Source organism: Tachyglossus aculeatus, chromosome 19 (assembly GCF_015852505.1).
Source record: "Tachyglossus aculeatus isolate mTacAcu1 chromosome 19, mTacAcu1.pri, whole genome shotgun sequence".
NCBI classification, from domain to species: domain Eukaryota; kingdom Metazoa; phylum Chordata; class Mammalia; order Monotremata; family Tachyglossidae; genus Tachyglossus; species Tachyglossus aculeatus.
The window spans coordinates 20,296,573-20,312,032 of NC_052084.1; the positions used below are offsets into that span (position 1 = coordinate 20,296,573).

At 42.4% G+C, this 15,460-nt stretch overlaps 1 protein-coding gene and 1 non-coding gene across 2 annotated transcripts in view; one reads left to right on the top strand and one right to left on the bottom strand.

Moving 5' to 3' along the window:
- The window catches only part of LAMA4 (laminin subunit alpha 4), a 158,212-nt gene that overhangs the window by 112,042 nt on the left and 30,710 nt on the right, over positions 1 to 15,460 (top strand). Inside the window, exons 18-24 of the mRNA XM_038761015.1 lie at positions 335 to 474; positions 2,131 to 2,304; positions 4,599 to 4,744; positions 6,104 to 6,266; positions 9,560 to 9,693; positions 11,044 to 11,215; positions 13,461 to 13,592. Coding sequence (XP_038616943.1) covers positions 335 to 474; positions 2,131 to 2,304; positions 4,599 to 4,744; positions 6,104 to 6,266; positions 9,560 to 9,693; positions 11,044 to 11,215; positions 13,461 to 13,592 — 1,061 coding nt within the window. The remainder of the gene's footprint in view (positions 1 to 334; positions 475 to 2,130; positions 2,305 to 4,598; positions 4,745 to 6,103; positions 6,267 to 9,559; positions 9,694 to 11,043; positions 11,216 to 13,460; positions 13,593 to 15,460) is intronic.
- On the bottom strand, positions 11,522 to 11,660 carry LOC119941056. Its single transcript, XR_005455094.1, has one exon. It is a non-coding gene; the product is annotated as a small nucleolar RNA SNORA7 (small nucleolar RNA).

Below are 15,460 nucleotides of genomic sequence, written 5' to 3' on the forward strand. Positions count from 1 at the left end.
TATATGCACATCATTACCAAAATAAATAGAATAGTAAATATGTACAAGTAAAATAGAATAATAAATCTGTACAAATATATACAAGTGCTGTGGGGATGGGGAAGGAGGTAGGGTGGGGGGGATAGGGAGGAGGAGAGGAAAAAGGGGGTTTCAGTCTGGGAAGGCCTCCTGGAGGAGGTGAGCTCTCAGTAGGGCTTTGAATAAATAAATAGAATTAAGATCCCTAGGATTGGATCTTGTGTGGTTCCACTCGAAGTGACAATGGGTTGGCTGATTCTTTACTTGAATTTGGACCCAACCATTTAAAGTTTTTTTGGATTGTTTTTAACTGCAGTGAAAAACTTGAGAGAAGTCGTCCCACAGCTCTTGGATCAACTGCGAACAGTAGAGCAGAAGCGACCAGCAAACAACGTTTCTGCCAGCATTCAGCGGATCAGAGAGCTGATTGCGCAGACCAGGAGTGTTGCCAGCAAGGTAAAGAAGCTAGGGGACAGACCAGTCTCCCGAGAAGAGGCGCTTCATTCATTCATTTTCCTTATGCGCAGTTCCAACCCAGACTTTTCAGGCTTAAATCATAGTTGTATTTATTAAGCTCTTACTGTGTGCAGAACACTGTACTACTACTAATAATAGTAATAATAATAATGGTACATGTTACAGGCACTGTACTAAGCGCAAGGGTGGATACAAGCAAACAGGGTTGGACACAGTCCCTTGCCCCATGTGGCTCACAGTCTCAATCTCCATTTTACAGATGAGGGAACTGAGGCACAGAGAAGTTAAATGACTTGCCCAAGGTCACACAATGGACAAGAGGTGGAGCTGGGATTAGAACTCATGACCTTCTGACTCCCAGGCCTGTGCTCTATCCACAATGCCATGCTGCTCTGGGGCAGGTCAGCATTAATTCAACCACCATTTAATCAAGCAATCAATCACTGATATTTATTGAGCACTTACTATGTGGAGAGCACTGTACTAAGCGCTTTGTAGAGTATAATACAGGAGAATTAGCAAACATGTTCCCAGCCCATAATGACCTTACAGTCTGGAGGGGGAGATTCCTCATCCGTAAAATGTGGATGAAATACCTATTCTCCTTTCCACTTAGACTGTGAATGGAAAAACTGATTGTATTGCATCTACCCCAGCCTTTAGTACAGTGCTTGGCACAAAGTGAATGTTTAATAATTATGGTATCTGTTAAACTTTTACTATGTGTCAAGGACTAAGCACTGGGGTAGATACAAAGTAATCAGGTTGTCCCACGTAGGGCTCACAGTCTTAATCCCCATTTTACAGATGAGGAAACTGAGGTACAGTGAAGTTAAGTGGCTTACCCAAGGTAAACATAGCAGACAAGTGGCAGAGCCGGGATTAGAACCTACGTCCTCCGACTCCCAATCCCGTGCTCTTTCCCTAAACCATGCTTATGTTACTGTTGTTATTATTATTTTTATTATTATTGTTTGGATGAGATTAATAATTCATCCTCTCTCTCTCCTCAGCCCCTATAGTCAGGTTGAGGGGACCAGATTAGAGTTAAACACATAAAAATGATAATAAAAATAATTATGATAATAATAATGATAATAATCTGCAGTCTTGCGAGAGGCAAGACAATCTTGCTGAGACTCAGATATGGCCAGGGTTAACTAAAGGGAAAGGAAGGGAAAGGCAAGAAAATAATTTTACCCTTTCAATTCAAAATTAGCACCCTCTAAAGCAGATGCCTCAGTTGGGGAGTATGGTTGAATCAGCCAGAGAGAAGCATAATAATAATGATAATAATGGTATTTGTTAAGCACTTACTATGTGCCAAGCACTGTTCTAAGCACTGGGGAGGAAACAAGGTCATCAGATTTTCCCACATGAGGCTCACAGTCTTAATTTCCATTTGACAAATTAGGCCCGGGGAAGTTAAGTGACTTGCCCAAAGTCACACAGCTGACAAGTGGTGGATCCAAGATAAGAACCCATGACTTCTGACTCCCAAGCCCAGGCTCTTTGCACTGAGTCACACTGCTTCTCGGCTAGCTTATCTAAGCAAATCTGGAGAAAGCTATAGGTGAATTTCCCAAGGGCAAAGGTAGAGGCGGAAATTTTAATATGGTGTTTTTCCAACTCCAGATTCAGGTCTCCATGATGTTCGATGGTGAGGCAGCCGTCGAAGTCAATCCCAAAACACACGTGGACGACTTAAAGGCCTTCACCTCCATGAGCCTGTACATTAAGCCTCCAGTGAAGCCATCAGAACCGACCGGATCGTCGGATAGATTCATCCTGTATCTTGGAAGCAAAAACGTAAGATGCTAATCCCATTTTCAGCTTATTGAAGTCTTAAATTGAGTGGCCAGGTGGGGAGGCGCCCCTGCCTCAGGGAGATAATATGGTCCTTTCACTAGAACTTTCCCAGTTTGGTGTCCTTATGTTCTAGACAAGATCTGAGGGCACATCTCCCCAGTTTTCACGGATGGGTCAGGAGCCCAGAATCAATCGGTGATAATAAGAAGAACTGTGGTATTTGTTAAGCCTTTACTTTGTCCCAGGCACTGTATTAAGCGTTGGGGTGGATACAAGCTAATTGGGTTGACACAGTCCCTGTCCCATTTGGGACTCAAAGTCTCAATCACCATTTTACAGATGAGGTAACTAAGGCTCAGAGAAGCGAAGTGACTTGCCCAAGGTCACACAGCAGACAAGTAGTGGAGCTAGGATTAGAACCCAAGATCTTCTGAATCCGGGGCCCATATTCTATCCATTACACCATGCTCCTCGATCAGTCAAGGGTGTTGATTGAGTGCTAGTACTATGTGCAGAGCACTGTTCTAAACCCTTGGGATAGTATAATACAAGACAATTAGCAGAAATGTTCCCTGATCTTAAAGAGCTTACAGTCTAGAGGGGGAGACGGACATTAATATGAATACACCAGAAGGGAACTGTGGCCTCATTTCTGAGTATTTCTGAATACTAACCTTCTTGCTCTTCCTCAATTTCATCTCTCTCCCCACCGACCTCTCACACACATCCTGCCTCTGGCCTGGAATGCTCTCCCTTCTCATTTCAGACAGATAATTGCTCTCCCCCACTTCAAAGCCTTATTGAAGGCTCATCTCCTCCAGGAAGTCTTCCCTGACTAAGCACTCCTCTCCTTTCTCCCTCTCCTTTCTGCGCCACCCTGACTTGCTCCCTTTATTCATCCTCCCTCCCAGCCCCACACAACATATGTATATATCTGGCATTTATTTATTTATGTATATTAATGTCTGTCTCCTCCTCTAGACTGTGAGCTCGCTGTGGGCAGAGAATGTGTCTGTTTGTTGAATTGTATTCTTCCAAGCACTTTGCTTTGCACACAGTAAGCACTCAATAAATACGATCAAACAAATGAATGAAATGAATGCAAGAGGTAGTGAGAATAGGCGACTAGATATAGTTGGACTGTGGGCCTAGATCTAAACCTGAAAGATTTGTTTTTGATTTGAAACCACAAGTCTTGTTGGTTGGCTGGGCTCCAAATCCAAGACTGACCTTAACCGACAGTGGACTCTTAAAGCATTGCTCTGCTTCTCCCTCCTTTTGCTCTTCAATTGCTGCATGCAAAGCACTGCACTAAGCGCTTGAGAAAGTGCATTACAATAGAGTCGGTAGACACAATCCCAGCCTCAAAGAGTTTCCCATATAGTGGAGGAGCTGATGCTTTAGTTCTTCCCCTCAGACTCCAGCTGATGAAAAAACTTTGCCCAAGTAAGTGAGCAGGGGAGTGGCAAACTGAAAGCAAGGCCAGAGGGAACAAAGACCAGACCCGTTTTCCCAAATGAGACCTCAGTTTCCCTTGGTTGTCCTTTCAGAAATCTAAGTGTCACTCTAACTGTGCCAGAGAGAGTCTAGATTTCCTTTGAACAAGGGGAAAGAGCACTGTTCTTAGAAGCACAGAGAAGTACTTGTTCTTAGAAGCACAGAGAAGTACTGTGGCCTGGGAGAGAGATCGCGGCCCTGGGAATCAAAAGACCCTGGATTAATAATAATAATAATTGTGGCATTTGTAAGTGCTTACTATGTGCCAGGTACTGTATTAAGTGCTGGGGTGGTTACAAAAAAGAAAGGAAGAAGAAAGAAGAAGGAAGAAGAAGAAAGAAGAAAGAAGGAAGAAGGAAGAAGGAAGAAGAAGAAGATGAAGAAGAAGAAGAAGAAGAAGAAGAAGAAGAAGAAGAAGAAGAAGAAGTAGAAGAAGAAGAATTGTGGTATTTGCTAAGCTCTTAGAACAGTGCTTGTAAGTGCGCTATGGAAAGGGAACGTGTCTGCTAATTCTGCCGTATTGTACTCTCCCAAGTGCTTAGTACAGTGCTCTGCACATAGTAAATGCTCAATAAATACCATTGATTGATCGATTGCTTGACACATAAGTGCTTAACAAATGTGATAATAAATAGCACAATGCCAGCAACCATTTAACTCAGTAAATGTCTCAATTTTGTGTTCCCAGGGTGAACATTCAATGATTATGCTTTAAAACAAAAGGAGAGAAGGTTTGCATGGGTTGGTTTTGATTGGCAGACTTGATTTTCCCTAACCCAGATTTTCTGGTGTTTCAGGGAAAAAGTGACTACATGGGACTCGCGATTAAAAATGATAACCTGGTGTACATCTACAACCTGGGGCACAAAGATGTGGAGATACCACTCGACTCCAAACCGTTCAGCTCATGGCCTGCATATTTCAGTAGCATCAAGATAGAAAGGTAAGGGGCAGGGGTGTCTTGGAGGATCATTCCCCGGGACATCTGCATCTAATAATAATAAAAAAAAATTATGGTACGTGTTAAGCTTTTACAATGTGTCAAGCGCTGTAGGTACAAGTTAATCAGTTGGGACATGGTCCCTATCCCAGATGGGGCTCACAGTCTTAATCCCCATTCTACAGATGAGGTAACTGAGGCCCAGAGAAGTGAAGTGACTTGCACAAGGGCTCACAGTAGACATGTGGCGGAGCCGGGATTAGGACCTATGTCCTTCTGACTCCCAAGCCCGTGCTCTATCCATTAAGCCATGCTGCTTCTCAAACGTATTTCTCCAATACCCAATCCTGAATCCTCATCACTATGAAAGACTCCTGCTCCAGTTTTATATGGACATGGTAATATCCTAAATGGAGCACCTACTGTGTAAAATCTTTGTAAGCATGAATCATCTGTGGGGTTTCTGTTGTAGCACATCAATATATATTTTTTTGGTTTTGAAGTATTTTTGGTACAATACCTGTTCTCGTCCCTCTTAAACCATTAGCCCCATGTGGAACAGAGACTGTGACTGAACCCAACTGGTAGTTACCCCAGTGCTTGACCCATATTAATCACTTAGCAAATCCCAAAATTATTATTTCAGTTCAATATTTTCTCATTTTAAAAATAACTGTTAAGTTTTACACTTACTAAGCAATGGAACCTTATGGAAAATAAGTATGGAAACAATGTGGCCTAGTGGGGAAAAACCACGGGCTTGAGAGTGAGAGGACCTGGGCATTAATCCCAGCTCCGTAACTTGCCTGCTGTGTGACCTATGGCAAGTCAATTAATTTCTCTGTGCTTCAGTTTCCCCTTTGGTAAAATGGGGATTCAATCCTGCCTTTCCTCCTTTTTGGACTGTAAATTCTGATTGAGACAAGGACTGTGTTTGACCTGATTATCTTGTTTATACCGTAGCACTTAATACAAGATTTGGCCCATAGTGAATGCTTAGCAAATACCATAATTATGCTTAAATACTCACTATGGGTAAAGCCCTGTACTAAGTGCTAGAGTATTTTCAAGATAATCAGTTTGGACAGTCTCTGTCCCACATGGAGCTCATGGTCTAAGCAGGAGGGAGAACTGGTATTTAATCCCCATTTTATTGATGAGGAAACTGGGGCCCAGAGAAGTAGCTTGCCCAAAGTCACGTGAGAGACTAATGGCAGAGCTGGGGCTAGAATTGGAACCTAGGTGTCCTGATTCCCAGCCTGCACTCTCTCCAGCAGTCCACGCTATTGTCCGACATGTTGGAAACTGCTATTTTTGTGTAGTTGCCAGAAAAATGAAGATAACTTCTTCCTCCTTTTATAGAGTCGGTAAACATGGAAAGGTATTTTTAACAGTGCCAAGTCTCAGTAGCACAGCAGAAGAGAAGTTCATCAAGAAGGGTGAGGTTTCTGGTGACGACTCCCTGCTCGATTTGAAACCTGAAGATACTGTCTTCTATGTTGGGGGAGTGCCTCCAAATTTTAAGGTAACCCCGAAACTGTAGTGTCTATTTTGGTTTAACCTCTCATTGAATGACATATGTTGAAATTGGAAGTCAGGATGGTGGATGCTATTTCTGTTCTGCTACTAACACACTGTGATTTTCATTCATCCATTTAATTCATTCATTCAGTCATATTTATTGAGTGCTTACGGCATGAAAAGAAAGCATTGTACCACATTCTTGGGAGGGCACAATATAACAACAAACAGACACATTCCTGCCCACGAATTGCTCATGGTCTAGAGATGTCACACTACAGCTCTCTAACTCCTAATTAATCAATCAATAATGGTATTCATGGAGCATTTACTGTGTGCAAAGCACTCTACTGAGCACTTGGGAGAGTACAATACAACCAAATTAGCAGACAGGTTTCCTGCCTGTAAAGATTTTATAGACTAAGAGCTTGGGAGATTCCAATATAACAGTGGAGCTCAGAGCCTAGAAAGAGCTCACATCTACTTCCCCCGGCACTAATTCATACACACTGCCCGTCTTCCTTCTCTATCTGGTGACCCCAAAATCTGCTTCTTCCTCCTTCCCCTTGAATGTAGGCCCACAGGTCAGACATGGGAGAGCGTACAAGCCTGAAGGGAACAGTGGCAATCCAAACAATCAATGAATGGTACATCCATGCTCTTAGAAGCATCTCCTGTCTCTGATGGCCTTCAGTATTGTCTGCCAGATCTTCAGAATCTGCTTGGTAATTGTGATAGGTGAGATCCTACTTTCACCCTTGGCCTCTCTCCCCATCCCTGCCACACAAAATGGTGCCAAAGCTTGTACCTATTCAGGCTCTGTGTTTAACAGAACCTGGCCCTCAGCTCAAATATAGAACAGGAGTTGAGCTCTGAAATGGATATTAGAAGATGTAGAGACAATAGTCTCTCCATAACTCTGTTGTATTGTACTCTCCCAAGCACTTAGTATGGCACTCTGCACAAAGTAAGCAAAATATGATTAACTTATTTAATTAATTAATTGTATTAATCCAACTCTAACAATGAGAGCAAAACATGAGTATCACTTCTTACCCCATTGCAAACTACAATTCCCTGGGGAAAGAATTGTGATTTCATTGTCCCTGGGACCTTCTTAACTAACTTCAGTCAGGATTAAGTTATTTGACTAATATGCCAAAACCTCTAAACCATAACAACTGAGTCAACAACCCTACAACAAAGGGATTAAACTCTATTAAGATAGGATGAAGAATGTGACTACATCAGTTGCACAGGTCAAAAGCAAGAATAACAGCTACTCAAGTGGATAAAAATCACAAGTTTATAGCCACTTGGGCACAGGTGGCTATAAATTTAGAATTAATTGAGCTTGTAAATTCCTCTGCTGAGCAAATAAAAGATGCAAGAATACATTTGCTCATTATTTTGTATTCACTTTATTCTTTATGTCACTGTATTTATTTGTCCCTTTCCTTCTTGAATACTTGAAGTACTTGAATATCTCAGAATCCAAACAAAAAATCCAGTCCAAGAGAACTGTCCTATTGTTTTTGCAAAGGAAATGCTTCTTTATGTTCTGCCTGATATAGTTTGTGTCTCTCTTTTATTCTTCAATTTTGAGACTTTTCCATCGGATTTCTCTGAGGCAAATGAAAGTAGAGAGGGCTCAATTGTAAGGTATCAGAAATGACATTGATTTGTGGTAGATGGTAGTAGATAATATAATTTTCTGTTGCTGTTATGGGTTCTTTGGGGATTTTAAAGCCAGCTAATACTCTATTATCTCTGGGCTATTTTATTTGTTTCCAGATCTGCTTTTTTCTCCCTCCAATAACAAAGCAATTTTGATTCAATTTTCAGTGACCGCTTCTGATCACTGCCGTGGAATCCTCAGAGAATTGTTAAAGAAACATTCCCTACAGCCCCAAAATTTACCAGGCTTTAAAATAGAGCACTGCTTTCAGAGCAGGGTGAAACAGCATTGTCAGCTTTCACATCTAGTTTCTACCATTTCTCCAACGCCACGGTGAAGAGGGGGATCTCTTTTCACACTGTTGCTGCTTCCTCCTCTCCTTCCATTTCTGTGTCTTGTGGTCCCCTTTTCAGGGGCTGCAATGTCAGGGCGGTCACAAGTGGATCAGGGTGGAGAACAGCAGAGGAATGGGGTGCAAGATAGAGAGCTTCAGAGCCCCACTCCCTGCTCCTTCCCCCATCTTCTTCCTTTTCCCGATCCACTATGGTAAAACTCTAGCAAAAATTAGAGTTTCAAGAAACAATATTGTGGGGAGTACAAGGAGATAGAAAAGATGGAGGAGGGGTTTGGAGTCAGGGAGGCTAGGAGTCAGCTCTTAATTTAGGTGTTCAGGGAAGAAAGCTCAGGGAGGTGGGGTGGGGATAGCTTCGTAGCTCAAAAGGGAAGAAATCATGTATGTAACTTCCAAGATTCCCTGAGGAGAAAAATTGGCTGCGCTGATGGGTACTTTTACAAACATCAAGCCTCTTCCCTAATACCCAAACTGCCCTGGCTATTGACTATGTTCAGTGAAACTGAGAGAGCATGGACATATGCAATTCAAGAATACCATTTTGGGCTTTACTGAGGGTGGGGAAAGAAATCTGGAGGAAGTGAGGACAAAGCTTCAACTTCAGCATTGGCTGAGCACAGAGAAGACAGCTTCAGCGAGGAATCTGCCATAGAGCAATGAACATGGGACAGAGAAGCATGGGAGCATCTTCAGATAAGAGACTTTAATGGTTTGGAGAGAGAGATGGCATCCAGAGAAACAGTGTGGCTTAGTGGTAAGAGCACGGACTTGGGAGTCAGAGGTCATGGGTTCTAATCCTGACTCCCTCACATGTCAGCTGTGTGACTTTGGGCAAGTCACTTAACTTCTCTGTGCCTCAGTTCCCTCATCTGTAAAATGGGGATTAAGACTGTGAGCACCACATGGGACAACCTGATTACCTTGTATCTACCCCAGTGCTTAGAACTGTGCTTAGCATGTAGTAAGCGCTTAACAAATACCAACATTAATTCATGAGTGGTAAATAGGTAAGTAACCTGTCCCTCACTCTCTTAGAGTCCCACCTCATTGGCTCAGTTATGCTAATTCTTCCAATCTCTTCCAATCTTCTTCAAGGACGTAGTTCAGCACTGTAGCCAGCATTGTTGCAAAGTGCCTCTACTCTGACTTCCTCATGATTGCCTCAGAGATTCTGTCGACTTCAAAATTCACAATGATTGGCCCCACCACCCGGCCCTTCACCATTTTAATCCAACCCCTCCCACCCATTTGTTTCCTTCTGATGTAGCTTCCTCCCAGCTTGAATTTGCCAGGTTTCGTTGGCTGCCTGGAGTTGGCCGCTTTGAACGATGACGTGATCAGCTTATACAATTTCAAGCACATCTTCAACGTGGACTCTACAAAGACAACACCCTGTGCCAGGTATGGCGAAGCGAAGACTTGCTCTATTCATCCATTCAGTCATATTTATTGAGTGCTTACTGTGTGCAGAGCACTGTAGTAAGAGTTTAAAAGAGTACAATACAACAATAAACACATTCCCTGCCCACTGTGAGCTTACAATCTAGAGGTGGGGAGACAGACATTATTATAAATAAATAAATTACAGAGATGTGCGTAAGTGCTGTGCGGCTGGGAAGGCGAGATTAACAAAGGGAGCAAATTTGGGTGATGTAGAAGGGAGTGGGAGAAGAGGAAAGCGGGGTTTAGGCCTCCTGGAGGAGATGCACCCTCAGTGGGGCTTTGAAAGAGAGGAGAGTAATTGTCTGTTGGAATTGAGGAGGCAAGGCATTACAGGAGAGGGTTTGGCAGCTAGATGGTGACCTTGGACAAGTCACTTAACTTCTCTGTGCCTCAGTTACCTCATCTGTAAAATGGGGATTAAGATTGTGAGCCCCACATGGGACAACCTGATCACCTTGTATCCTCCCCAGTGCTTAGAACAGTGCTTTGCACATAGTATGCACTTAACAAATACCAAAATTATTATTATTCTTAAGATACATGAGATCGAGGAACAGTGAGAAGGTTAACACTTAGAGGAGCGCTCTACATACCTAGAGAGAGTCTAAGACAGGGGCGTCCAACTTGTGGCCCCATAGATCTAGCATGGCCTCCTCTTCTGCAGAGTGTAGCCCACCTGAGATACTTAGAATTCTTTTTTCACCTAATTAGCTACACGCATGAGCCACTAGACCAGTAGAGCCTAGTTGGAATTAGAATATACCCTGACCATATTTTTCAGAACCCTAAGTCTGGCAGAGAAGCCAAGGCATCCAGGGGGAAGTATCTTCTAGGGGTTTGGCTTCCAGGGGGGACGTCAAAGATCTTAGCAATATTAGAATTTTTTTTAAAAAAAGCAAAAGACATGCACAAGAGCAGACAAAGCTCACACCACAGAGAAGCAGGCATACCAGGTCAAGAAGACGTAGGTTTACACAGACGAAAAGACACAGAGAGAGACACAAACTTGCATGAACTAAAAGAAAGGCAGATTGAGCCGAGAGAGAGAGAGAGAGAGAGAGAGAGAGAGAGAGAGAGAGAGAGAGAGAGAGAGTTAGGTAATGAAACCAACAAAAACCCAGAGACACCCAGAGAGCAACAGAGTGAGAAAAAAAGACAGGGAAAGGGGAGAAACAGGTAGCCATCCAGCCCCCAAACCCAGATATTGTCGTAATGAAGAGGGAAAGGTCTCTTGTCTCTTAGAAGACAAAATAGAGACTCTCAGTATTCTCAGTATCTTTATTTACTTTTATGTCTTTTATTTCTTAGGGATAAACTGGCCTTCACACAAAGTCGGGCTGCAAGTTACTTTTTTGATGGCTTCAGCTATGCAGTGGTGAGGGATATCACAAGGAGAGGAAAATTTGGCCAAGTGATTCGCTTCGACATAGAAGTCAGAACCCCAACGGACAATGGACTTGTGCTACTGATGGTCAATGGAGTGAGTAATTTCCCTGCATCCCCTCTGACCTCTTCATCCTCATCTTAGACTTCCTGTATTAAAGCCTGAATAATCTAGTCTCATCACGTTTTATGCTGTCGAGTTGTCTCCTACCCATAGCGACACCAGGGGCGCATCCCTCCCAGAATGCCCCACCTCCATCTGCAATCATTCTAGTATTGTATCCAGAGAGTTTTCTTGGTAAAAATCCAGAAGTGGTTTACCATTGCCTCCTTCCGTGCAGTAAACAAGTCTCTGTCTTCGACTCTCTCCCATGCCGCTGCTGCCCATCACAGGGCTGTTTTGACTTGTAGCAAATTGCCTTCCACTCGCTAGCCACTGTCCAAGCTAGGAATGGAATGGGTAGGCCTCTGCTTGACTCTCCCTTCCGTAGTCGAGACTGATAGAGTACTGGAAACTCTCCAGGTGCGACCCTGAGAAGGGGGCCTGAATAATAACTGTGGGATTTTACAGTCTAAGTCTGTGTGTGCCATCAAATTCAACTCTGAGTTTGGAAGGAAATGATGGATTTTTTTTTCCACAGAGAAATAAAGATAGAGGAAAAAAATTCTGGTGGGCACATGCATTCGATATTTGTTGCTAATGAAATATTCCCTTTCACCATTGCTCTGCAATTTAAAATAAGTGGCATGACTTAGTGGAAAGAGGGTGGGGCTGGGAGTAAGAGGACCTGGGTTCTAATCCTGGCTTTACCACTTGTCTACTTTCTGACCTTGGGCAAGTTACTTAACTTAGCTGTGCCACAGTTCCTTCATCTGCTAAACAATAATAATAATGCCATTTATTAAGTGCTTACTATGTGCAAAGCACTGTTCTAAGCACTGGGGAGGTTACAAGGTGATCAGGTTGTCCCACGGGGGGCTCACAGTCTTAATCCCCATTTTACAGATGAGGTAACTGAGGCACAGAGAAGTGAAGTGACTTGCCCAAAGTCACACAGCTGACAAGTGGCAGAGCCAGGATTTGAACCCATGACCTCTGACTCCTAAGCTCATGCTTGCAATATCTGTTCTCCCTCCTACTTACACTGGGAACCTTAAGTGGGACAGGGACTGTGTGCAACTTGATTAACTTGTATCTATCTCCGGACCTAGAACAGTGCTTACCATACAGTAAGCACTTAGCAAATATAATACAATAATAATAATCTCCAACAATGGGAACAACTTTCTCTGATCTGACACCATTTTAAAATATTAGCTAAAAATGCCTCAATTTTAGGTCTATGATCGGACTTATCCAACTCTCAAGAAATTAAAGTAGTCCTCCTAAGCACAGAATCTAAAAACATAAATGCTTTCTAGTCTTAGAAGCAGTGTGGCTTAATGGAAAGAGCATGGGCTTGGGAGTCAGAGGTTGTGCGTTATAATCCTGGCTCCACTATTTGTCAGCTGTGTGACTTTGGGCAAGTCACTTCACTTCTCTGTGCCTCAGTTACCTCATCTGTAAAATGGGGATTAAGACTGTAAGCCCCGTGTGGGACAACCTGATAACCTTGTATCTACCCAAGCACTTAGAACAGTGTTTGGCACATAGGCAGCCCTTAACAAATACCATTATTATTGTTATTATTATTATTATTATTAAAATCAATCTTTAATGTTATTTGTTAAGTGCTTACTATGCGCCAAACACTGTTCTAAGCACTGGGGCAGATAGATACAAAATAATCAGATTGGATGCAGTCTCTGTCCCACATAGGGCTCAAAGTTTTAATCTCCATTTTACAGCTGAGGTAAGACAGAGAATAATAATAGTATTCATTAAGCACTTACTATGTATGAAGTACTGTTCTAAGTGCTTGGTTAGAGACAAGCAAGTCAGTGGGACATAGTTCCTATCCCACATGGGGCCCACAGTCTTAATCCCCATTTTACAAATGCAGTAATTGAGGCACAGAAAGGAGTGACTTGCCCAAGGTCACACGGCAGACAAGTGACGGAGCTGGGATTGGAACCCAGGTCCTTCTGATTCCCAGTCCCATGTTCTTTTCACTATGCCACACTGATTCCTTATTTAGAATAATTAGTGTTTAAAATAATGCCCTTCTGCAAAATTATCAGCATTTTGGAAAGGTTATTTTACTTTCATTTCCAAACCATTTGGTCAATAAATTTCATTAGACGTTAAGGTCCTGAAAGTAAGGTTCCATCAAGATGTAATTATTTACTATATGTCTAGAGTAGCATCTGCTCACTTTTCAACATTGCTTTATCTTCCTCAGACCATGTTCTTTAGCCTGGAAATGCGCAATGGATTTCTGCACGTATTTTATGACTTTGGATTCAGCAGTGGCCCTGTACATCTTGAAGACTCTCTAAAGAAAGCCCCAATTAATGATGCAAAATACCATGAGGTAAGAATGAAACTGAAGGAGTTGTACTTATGTATCTCTGTTCTTTGGATAGATTGTCCAAATGATTCAAATAGGCCATGGGAGTGAATTACGGGGAGTGAATTAGAGAAGTAGGGTGGCTCAGTGGCCAGAACCCGGGCTTGGGAGTCAGAGGTCATGGATTCTAATCCCGGCTCCGCCACTTGTCAGCTGTGTGACTTTGGGCAAGCCACTTCACTTTTCTGAGCCCCAGTTACCTCATCTGTAAAATGGGGATAAAGACTGTGAGCCCCATGTGGGACAACCAAATTACCCTGTGTCTCCCACAGCACTTCAAACAGTGCTTGACACAGAGTAAGCGCTTAACAAATACCATCATTATTATTATTAATTACTTAAGCTGGGTGTCTTGTGCAATCACTGGAACCAATATTATGGTACCAACATTGTACAATTCTAGTGGATGATTAAATGAGAATGGATATTGTTAAGGAAGTTGCTCATTAAGGTTGGGTTTTTTTGTTGAAATATTCTGAATATGCTTAGACTGATAAGAACAAATTCTACATGGATTTATCAATTAACGGAAAGGGCTGGATTTCTAACAACCCTCGTTCTTCTGCAAAGTGGATAGCATCTTTCAATTAGAGGCCCTCCAGTGGCATAGAGGAGGCTATATTGATAAATATAAGCCCTCATTTCCTTTTCTCCCACTTCCTCCTACATCATCCTCACTTGCTCCCTTTACTCATCCCCCATCCCACACCCACAGCACTTACATATCTGTAATTTATTGATTTACATTAAATCTGTCTCCCCCCTAGACTGAAAACTCATCGTGGGCAGGGAATGTATCCACTAATTCTGTTATATTGTCATATTGCACTCTCCCAAGTGCTCAGTACAGTACTCTGCCCATGGTAAGCACTCAATAAGTATGACTGATTGATTGATTGGCTGCAGCCTCTATAAGAGGAAACAAAATAGGTTAAAATTCACCTACCTCTTGTCCAGATAGAAGAGTAATCATGGACCTTATCTCAGTGAAGTCCCCGAAGTTCACCCCCAAAATCCAGAATGACTTGGACTAAGTGGTAGCTTCGATGTCCTAGTCACATGAGAGCAAATTTTAGCTCAACTAATGAGATATGTAGAGCTCTAACAATAACCAGTCTACAGTGTAAAAAATGTAGATTGTTGGCCGTTTTAAGTATGTGATGCTCCTGTGGCAAGTAGATAAAAGTACTCCCCTCTGTGTTTTAAGTTACCCCAAAATATACAGAGCTAGATAAAAGCTAATTTGGAAATAAATGCCCATGTTTCATTTTCTAAGTCCTATTCATTCAGTTGTATTTACTGAGCGTTTACTGTATACAGAGCACTGTATTTAGCACTTGGGAGAGTACAATACAATAATAAACAGATACTTCCCCTGCCCACATTGAGCTTACAGTCTGGGAGGGGATGGGGGAGGAGAGAGGCATTTATGTAAATAAATAAATAAATGTGGCTTTTAATTAAATGGGGAAAATGAAACATTATATTATATCACTAGTAAAAATCCATTAAGAATGTCTAATATCAAAAAAATCAATCAGTGGCATTTACTAAGCACTTACTGTGTGCAGAACACTGCACTAAGCATTTGGGAGAGTACTGTAAGAGTTGGTAGACACCATCAAGGAGCTTACAGTCTAGTGCGGGGAGACAACCATTCAAATAAATTCATTCATTCAGTTGTATTTACCAAGCGCTTACTAGGTGCAGAGCACTGTAATAAGAGCTTGGGAAAGCACAGATTCATCTACACACCAAATATTCTCTTCTCTTCACTTTACGGTCCTAAAAGGCAGTAGTCACACACCCTACTCCCACATTCTCTCATCAAG